General features: G+C 44.3%; 1 protein-coding gene across 1 annotated transcript; it reads left to right on the top strand.

Annotated features, from left to right (window-relative positions):
* The first annotated feature begins 537 nt into the window (after window positions 1–537).
* FAM8A1 (family with sequence similarity 8 member A1) lies at window positions 538–9,129 on the top strand. The gene is made up of 5 exons (XM_059835973.1): window positions 538–1,114; window positions 4,696–4,816; window positions 7,054–7,177; window positions 7,401–7,540; window positions 7,862–9,129. Exons 1-5 carry the CDS (start codon window positions 538–540, stop codon window positions 8,004–8,006), a joined length of 1,107 nt encoding a protein of 368 aa, XP_059691956.1. The 3' UTR covers window positions 8,007–9,129.
* Window positions 9,130–9,518: the final 389 nt, after the last annotated feature.

Here is a 9,518-nt window from a genome sequence, read left to right on the forward strand (position 1 = left end):
GGCCGGGGCCGAGCCGAGCGCCGCCGCTCCCGCTGAGGGGATCGCCGCTCCCGCTGAGGGGATCGCCGCTCCTCGCGCTGCCTCCGGCGCGGCGGCGGGAGGAAGCGGGGACGGGGGAGCCTGGTGTTTATGCTAAGGGAAAATTACGTGCCTTCTACGCGTACACTGCTGCCGAGAGGCTCCTAGGAGCGCGGGCTGCACCGCCTTCACGGCGTCAGCTCTTCTGCACCCGGGGAATTTCTTGTTACCTCGAGAGCGCTTGGAACCGCCCCGGGCAGACCGCGTCCCTGCCTCGACGCTAGGCGATACCATCTCACCGGAGGGGGGGGTGGGGAGAGGAAGCCTAGTTCTTTCCTGGCGCAACGGCAGAAAGGGGTTTGCTGGAGGGTGGTACGCTCCTCGTCAGGCTGGGTGCCCCAAGAACTCCGCCTGGTGTTTGTGCTCTTCCTCTGCTTCTCCCCCGTCCTCCGAGGTAAGTGGGAGAGGCGAGGCGTCTCCCCAGCGCATGCGCGGTGAGGGAGGGCACTGTCAGAGGGGATGGAGGAGATGGCGGAGCCGGGCGCGGGCCGGACCGGCGCCGGGGCGGCAGCGATGGCGGAGGGCGACAGCGAGAGGGGCGGCAGCGTCGCCGGAGGGGAGGCCGCCGCTGCGTCGCCAGCGCCGTGCTCCCCTCCGGCGGCCGTCGGAGGCGAGGGCGGCGGGGCGAAGCCGCTGAGCGCGGCGGAGTACGCGCGGCGCGTGCACCAGTGGCTCTGGGACTCGTACTGCGGGTACCTCAGCTGGCAGGGCTGCCTGCCCGCCCTCCTCGCCGCCTCCGCCGCCGCCTCCGCCGCGCCCGCCTGCGCCGCCGGCTCCCCTCGCGTCGCCGCGCCGCCGCCCCTTCCCTCCGCGCCGCCGGGGGCGGCCGCCGCCGCCTACTACAGCCCCTTCTACCTCTTCGCTCCGGCGCCGCCCCACACGGCCACCGCTGGGCCGGCGCCCCGCGCCGCTGCCGCCGCCCCCCCCGCTTGGCCGGGAGCGGCGGGCAGGTTGGCCCCTCTGCCCAGGGCGGCCTCCAGCAGCGCCGCCGGCACCAGCGGCAGCGGCGCCCCCAGGGAGACGGGGCGGCCGGCGGGTGAGTGGGGGCAGCCGGGCCGGGGGCCGGTCTGGGTCGCTTCGCGTGGGGAGAAAGGGGGCGGCCGGCCTGGCCCTCGGCACCCGCGGGGAGGCGGCTGGCAGCGCCCGAGTCCGCGGTTAGTCCCGCCTGCCGTGCGGACTGGGGGCTGGGGGCGGAGGCCTGGCCCCCGCCAGTGCCGCTGGCTTGCGGCCCGCAGCGCCTTGGGTCTCCGCGGGCCCCTCCGCCGCGGTTCTAGGAAACGGTAGCTCGAGAAGGAAGCTGGGGGTTTTGCAACGTTGGGGGTCGCTGCTCTTCTGTGGGCTGTAGAGCCGGGCGTGTAGCTCTGCCCCGTAAAAGGTGACAGCCCAAATACCGCGTTTGTACATCCAGAACTTAATCCATAAGCAGGTTTGAGAGGGTTGACTTGTGTGTGCAGCTTAAAACTTTAGCGCTTGTAAGATGTTTTCGTGGATATGAAGGAGTTTATTTTTTCCAGTGGAACTTACTCTTGTGGTCATAGGCTTGTAATGCATCTAGCTTTATAAGTCGCCTGTTCCGATGATGAAATCTGAACTAACTTTATGGGGTTTAGTGTGCTCTTGGTGCACAAATAAAATCATTTTAATGAAATGGAACCAGAGAAGTAAAAACACGCTTACATTCAACAAGTAGCGGCAGGACCTGAGATAAACAAAAGTCTGTTACGGCAATGAATATTGAAGACTGTGCCTAGCAGTGCTTCTGTTTATATTTGTCCAAGAGTAAGACAGACTTGCTCTGATCACATCAGAGATAAAACCTGGAGCACAAACACTTCTTCACCAGTGTAGGAGCGCCTAGGTGACATTCCCCGAATGTTTGGTAGCACCTTGAGTAATGGTAGAAAACCATGGAGCAGAACACTGCTACAGGACTTTGGAGAAAAGCCATATCTCCTTCCTTTCTGCAGGGCAAAGTACAGCATTACTGATCTGTAACGTTATTTATAAGCTCAGTGGCTGGGTGTGAGGGGAGAATGTTTTTAGCTGCTTTTTCCTTCTTTTGAAGGGAAGGGAATCTAGCTTCTGAACTTGCTTCTTTCTTGTGGTTTTGAGCAGATGTTGTTTAAACAAGGTTCTTAACACAAAGTAGTATTTTCTTTAATTGTGCCCTGATTCTGAGTTATAGATTGCTTATGAACAGATATTGCCAGTCACTGAAAAAGAGGACATGGACAAAAGCTAGGCTGAGATGATTCTTGGATTTTTACCTAGTTCTTCAGGAACTAATTCTGTATGTTAAAGGTAATTGAGGGCATGAATAGCATTTCATGTGGCTGAACATGGTTATTCTGAATGCTAAATACTGTTGCAACACCCAGCCTTCTTAAGGGAACTCTGTATGTCATATAGTGATACAATTGTGAACAAAGACCGTTGTGCCGGTGCTTTGGCTCCAGACTGCAAATGGATGTATCTGGAACAGCTGAAGCGATTATGGCTCCTTCTTTGCTGCTGCAGATTATTGCCCACACAGCAGGCTTGGCAGGGCAGGTCATGTATCCATCCCTATGCCACTGCAGTTTACAGCCCGGTGTGTTTACGTAAGCTGAAATAAGTGACAGTTTATCTTAATGTTGTAGATTTTAAACTGGGGTGTCAAATAGAGGCATTTGTAACTGCCTCTTCAATTCAGTCTGCTTGCAGGTGTGTGTCAGAGCACCAATATTAACAGCACTCTGGGCAGTGGCAGGCTTTTTGTGGACTGTCATCATGATTTAAGACCCTTCCTCCCCTTGCCTCTCCCTGCCTTACTGCAGGAGATTACTGCTCTTCTGCTGGGAGCAGTAGAGCAGAAAGTGGGCTCAAGCCTCACCTGCTCTGCCTGGCTGGCTAGCGCAAACCCATCCTTAGGGCTAGTTTAATGTAAGATTCTTTGATGGATGCGTGCTGCGTTTGGCTGTCCCTGCCATACAAATAGTAACCCCTGGCAAAATAATGGATTTTTGATAGGAGGAATGTCTCAAATTTCTGCAGTGGGAATCTGCCAGAGTCCGAGGTTGCCAAGGTTTCTTAATATAATGGAGTTTAACATAATTGGAATACCTATTTTCTTCGCCCCACTTAGCTTCTTCCTTATTCAGTCGTTGAGTCTAATATATTCAAATGAAACTGTGCCACTAACTTTAGCTAATGTGTTCCTTTTAACAGAGCAAACAAATGCTTTTGTCTGGCGCTGTATGCTCCAGCCAGGCTTGGGGAGGCTGGGTGTGCTCCCTTCTGCCTTAGCTGAAGAATCTTTAATTAGAATTTAGTTGACAACATGGACATGCTTTGACAATGAGAATTGAATCCATTTTGGTATTACTTACATAACAGTCATGCTACTTGATAGCATCGATGCAGAGTTATCAGTGAAATGGGTATGAAATAAAGATATATAAACTGAGGTATGTTAAGTAAGAACTTGCTCTTACCTAACACTGCGTGATTATACTTACCCCATTTAAAAAGCGCCCAAGTGCTGTGGGCTTTCAGTTTCACTTGCATAGCTTGTGAGGCCAGGACTGGCGTTAATCAGTCTCGGCAGTTGAACTGTGGGGGCTTATTCTAAGTGAAATTTGACGATATTTTTTGAGATTGGATAGAGGAATGATTCTCTTTCCCCTTTCTTTTTATCCTTTCCCTGTGTGCAGGGGTTGGCATTCTCAGAAACACTAACAAACAGTCACTATTTTCCACAAATTACATCTAGTAGTACTTGGGTATTTTTAAGTGAAGTTTTGATGTGAGTCCTTGCTAGTTTCATATGAGTAGTCGTGTTTGTCGTTTGGGAGGGACAGAGGGATACATGGGTTCAGATGAAATTATTTTACAACAGTATTCCTTGGAAACTTTCTAAGATGCTTTTTCATATTTTCTTTGCTTTAATCATCAGAGGTAGTGTTAGCAACAAAAGCTTGTAACTGTGACTGCTTATTTTGTCCCCATTTGCGCTTGGCCAATTAAATAAGAGAAATGTATTACATTTTCTGGCTCGTGGTGGGGCAGTAGGCTGCATTTTATTATAACAAGACAACTATAGGAACGTTTATGCCGGGTATGACTAGTATTTTCATCCACTCCTGTTTCCGGGCCTGACTTGAGATGAAATAGGCTGTGTTTTAGAGAGCTGGTACTTGGTATATATGGAAGCCTTGCTGCTGAGCGATGGAAAATTTGTGGTAGATGTAAGATCTAATTTTCCTTTTATCTGAACTCTCAGATTTACTGAAATCTGTCTCTATGAAGCTGTTCTAAATGAAAGAACACAAATTGATGCATCTTCAATGTATGTTGGTTCTTTAGCAGGGTGGGGTTTTGCCTGTAATCCTAATTATGAGGGGACTCAGAGTTCTGAAAGAGTTTGATTTCATTTAAGAAGGTTCTTGTAACTCAATTTAAACAATTCAGATAATTTTTAATTCATACGCTGTTAGAAGGTTTCTCGAAGATGTGAGCCGAGATCAAGACTTGGTAATGTTCTTGCAGTGAGGTTGATGTGAAACGTTCTTTAGATGATAGTGTTAACTTTGTGTTAGTGCAGTAAAATCAGGGTAATGTTAACTGTTTCTGTTGCAGGTCGGGAGTTCATTATCCCTTCGCTGGCACACAGGTTCATAGCAGAGATGGTGGATTTTTTTATTCTGTTCTTTATAAAGGCAACCATTGTTTTAAGTATTATGCACCTCAGTGGAATAAAGTAAGTTGAACAATTTAAAGCTTTATTATATACAGCTTTAAGCTCTTCATGCTCTTTGAGGTGTCATGACGTATATATGGTATGCTTATGCATATGATGGCACTTAGTAACTGTCAAAAGTTGAGGAAAAAACACTGCTAGGTTAACCTCTTTTTAAACACCTCCTGATTTTGGGTCAGCTGATGGAAACAAATAATTTGTACAGGTGTCTATATAGGCTCACAAACTCCTTACTAAGGATAGATTAGACTTGCAGTCTTACTTTTGGGAGGCAATAGCAAGATTTTTAAAGAATCCTCTAAAAATTTAAAAGAAAAAACATTGACAAATAAATTTTTTTTCAACCAGCCTTTAAAAATATATGGGATCTGGCTGGGATGGAGTTCATTTTCTTCATAGCGTCTCCCATGGTGCTGGGTTTTAGATTTGTGACCACAATGATGCTAACCCACAACAAAAAAAAAATCTAGGTCCTGCATGTCAGATATGTATGTACTTTTAAAATACAGCCTGATAGCTAGGAATGCTACCATGCTGCAGTCTTTACTGGGCATAAGTTGGGTTTATAAAAAAAGTATGATTAAGCATCATGTGTATCAACTATACATGAGACTGAAAGATTCTTCATTTCACATTCTTATGCTCAGATATAATCATTTACTTCAAAGACTGTTTCTTTATCTGCTGCTTTAACTGTAGATATCTTATTCCGTAGCTCATTTAGTTCCTCTGCTTTGGGTTGATGTAATCAAGTATTCCGGTCTGATTAGGAGATGAGAGTTTAGTGTAGTCAGTAATGCCATTACTGTACAAACACATTTCAGAATTCAAGTTTTCTGCCAAAGGACCTTCCAAATGTTGACTGCCTATAAACTGATACTATACAGGTAACATCTTTCAGACACCTTAAACTGCTGCTTGAAAGGTGTGTGGAAGAAGGTCAAATCCAAAACAATATGTCAGTGTAAATGATCAGTGGGTTTTGTTCAGATAAACATGCAATTAAAATGCCAAACTCTGTTCTGTTTAGTTGCCAAAACCTCCAACTCTAACCTGACAGCTTGTATTTCCATCTTGTTTATAGTAGGCTGAGAACGATACAATGTGTAATACTGGAAAGATGGGGAACAACTATATGTGTATTGCTTCTATAAAGTGGTGAAGGTGATTTCAATTAATTTACAGTATATTCAATATTACTACTTTTGCAAGAGCCAGTAAGTTGCTTACACAAGTAACTTCAGAGAAACATTCCTGGGTTTTTTTCGCTTGTGAGATGTGGTATGCTTGAGGTTAGGCTGAGGAGTTGTCATGAAAAAAATACGTTCTCACAGGCTCATGATAGAGACTTCAGGCCAAGGTTGTATTGAAGGTTGTGCCACACTATTTTCTTAATTCCTTATCTTTTTTTGATCCTGAAGTCTGAATAGAGGCAGGCAAGTAGTACAAATATAGATGAACTGCTTTGAAGTGGGACTACACATTTCTATGTGAGTAGTAATTCTCACTTAGATGGGTGAGTGGTAAGTCCTTGCCTAAATACATGTTGCAAGTACATCCATTCTAGGTGTCAGATAAACTCTACAGATTGAACATTCTTATCTTGTGAAAATGTGCAATGGACTCCAAATTGATGCTTTGTGTAGCTTTGTTGGGATCAACAACTGAAGGTTTCAATTGCTTAAGTTAAAAGCTTGCTCTTGCATGCCAGGGAGCCTGCCTCTAGAAGAGTATGGTGAGCAGTAGAGACTCCTGAGAATAAGGATCATGCAGGGGAGGACAGGTCCCCCTTGCTTGCTTAGGGAGACTTGCAACTTCTCCTTTGCATTTATAGAGAAGAGTGCCTCCTTTTCTTTTTCCTTGAGAGTTCCTGTAAGGAAGAGACTTGGACGCCTTCCACTGATACAGTTAGATTACCACATGCAGAATCTCTTGTTTATCTCCCAAAAAGTGTGAGAATTTTCAGAACAATTCTGCAGCTCGCTACCCAGGGACACCATTGTGCAAAAGTGGTAATAAAGAATGATCTTTTCTTAACCAAAAAGACAAAACAAACTAGGCAGCAACTTGGAAGGAAACCTAGTATTCTGAATTTCAATGGCTTGTTTAGTATCAGAGAAGCCAAGGAGCTTTTGTTCTTTTGCTAATACTGGAACTGAAGGAGTGAATTCTAGTATTAAAGGGGTAACATCGGTATTGGGAGAAAGATGGTTTTAAAGTTGTCTTATTTTGTACAGGGACATCTCTAAATTTGCTATGCATTACATAATAGAAGAGATAGACGAAGATACGTCCATGGAAGATTTGCAGAAAATGATGGTAGTAGCTCTCATCTACAGATTATTAGTCTGCTTCTATGAGGTAACTACTCATAAACACTAACTTCTATAATTAATAGTTGTCAGTTGTTGAATAAATGTTGAAAAAAAAATTGTCACCATTGGCCTATAAAGTAAATCCTTTTTACGGTATTTTGGATTATGTTGAAGCTTATGACGTTCAGATAGTTTCGATGAAAACGAAGTTTGCTAGACCAGTCAATGGTATGGTGTTGTGTGGAATTGAAATAACTTTTCTTTTATAGATAATCTGTATTTGGGGAGCAGGTGGAGCAACCCCAGGGAAATTCTTGCTTGGACTGCGAGTTGTGACGTGTGATACATCTGTACTCATTGCACCCAGCCGTGTGTTAGTCATTCCATCTTCTAATGTCAGTATGACAACGTAAGTGCTCTCAGCTCAGTCACGCTGCTTTCAGGTTAATAGTGTGGGAAGCATGTGACTTGGAAGGAAATGCACCATTGCTTTATTAGCGGCCTTTGGAATAACTAGATTGCAAGAGCTATTGTTAGATTCTGTGATCTAAGAATAAAATAGCAATTATTCAATCATGTCAGTATCTCTCAGATTAGCTGATAAAATAATCTCCTCTGAACTCTGGAGATTAGTTTTTGTGCTGTGCAAAACCGAGGCACTAAACTTGAAAGCAAACTACCTACTAATGTAAGTGAAAATAAGGCACTGAGTGTTTTATTCTCATTTCAGGTCCACAATACGAGCTTTGATCAAGAATTTTTCTATTGCTTCATTTTTTCCTGCGTTCATTACACTGCTGTTTTTCCAGCATAACAGAACAGCCTATGATATTGTAGCAGGGACTATTGTGGTAAGAAGAAATGGAGTCAGATGATACCAAATGATGAGATTTCCAGACTGGTTTGAACATCCCCTCCCACCCCCAGTGAAAAAAGACCTACCCCAAAACTGAAATTGAGCAAGAATCTTTTGCCCAGATGAAATGGGAACGGATTCGGAAGCTAAAGAAAATGTTTTGCTCCGGTGTGATGCCAGCAGCTACCTTCAAAGTATTGGAGTTTTCATAAATGCCAAAGACGTTTGGGAGAAAAAAATACATATTAAATCTGGAAGTATTAACCTCTGATTGATGAGAAGGAAGGTGGCTGTATTAACTGCAGAAAGGAGCTGTTCTGTTCATCAGTCTGTGGAAAGCTGATACCTGGAAATATTCCACCTTAAAAGAAATGTCGCTCCCAGTTTTGGATGTTGGCAGGTAACTAGAAAATCAAGTTGTTTTCCAAGCAGTTGCCCAAGTCGTATGATAAACTCTGCAGGGAAGAGAACTGCAGTATTAGACAGTAAGGCAAATCATGTTAATTAAAATGCCACGCGTGTAGAAAGAGACAAGCAGTGTTTATCATGTCCCTTAGTATTGCTTCACAGATCATGTTCCCTCACCTCTTTTCTTATCAGAACATTGATGTGAGAAGTTTTTTGCATGACTGTCTTAAGCATTGTCACTTATTTCACGTCAAAACTAACAAAGAGGTGAAATAATAGCTGTTTTTGCTCTGGGAAGGGTATGTTACACTGCAGTGTTAGTGCATTGGTGTGTGTGAATAATTTTGGAGCTGTGAACATCACAGGTCATGCTAATGAAAGGTAACTTACTTGCTTCTGTTTGGAGTGAAAGCACTTGCCTATTTTTTGCATATAATACCAAGCAAAACAACTGAACGCGTTTCAGGAGCATGCAGAAACCATTAACTGAAATGTGTTATGGGTGTAAATCTACAGAAGTACAAATACTGGTTATTTTCACTTTGTAATTCTGGCTAATTGTTTGTATATTCAGAATAACTTAAACACCGAATAAAGAAGCCTAATATTTTGCATGATTACATAGCTTTGATAATTTGTTTATCCTCATGTTATTAGTATCTTGGGAAAGGAATATAAGCAACAATGTTAATGTTTTATTAAAATTTGAGTAAGAGTTTGGAATTCTGCCAGAGCCCAGTTTTTGTGTGTCCTTCCCTTACGTGTAACTGTGCCATTGTGTGGCTGAAGTTCTTACCCTACCTCCAGTTTTGGAGGGCAACAATAGACATGTCTGAGAGTTTGGTTCTCTCTCGTCTTCAGGTGACATTACTTCATCAGTAATGTGTTAATATTCTGCAGTATTTTAGTCTGACAAGTGGTGTTTTTCTGTTTATTAACATAATGTTCTGTGTATGTGTTCTAATCTTCCATTTACCATCATCTTTGGGGAGGTCTGAATAAAGCACCCTTCTGAGGTTGTCAGACCCCTTGAAGATGTTCAGCTGAAACAGAACTTCAGTGCTATCACTGAACTGTTCTTGCAAAGAACTGCACTGTCAACTTAAGCACTGAAGTTAAAGCT

This window comes from Gavia stellata, chromosome 3, assembly GCF_030936135.1.
Source record: "Gavia stellata isolate bGavSte3 chromosome 3, bGavSte3.hap2, whole genome shotgun sequence".
NCBI classification, from domain to species: Eukaryota; Metazoa; Chordata; class Aves; order Gaviiformes; family Gaviidae; genus Gavia; species Gavia stellata.

What these genes read in the sequence shown, in the direction of transcription:
- FAM8A1 (XM_059835973.1), top strand. Translation starts at nt 538, where the DNA reads ATGGAGGAGATGGCGGAGCCGGGCGCGGGCCGGACCGGCGCCGGGGCG. An exon ending in GGAGACGGGGCGGCCGGCGG is followed by an intron (nt 1,115 to 4,695) that starts GTGAGTGGGGGC and finishes TTTCTGTTGCAG; the next exon opens with GTCGGGAGTTCATTATCCCT. An exon ending in ATGCACCTCAGTGGAATAAA is followed by an intron (nt 4,817 to 7,053) that starts GTAAGTTGAACA and finishes TATTTTGTACAG; the next exon opens with GGACATCTCTAAATTTGCTA.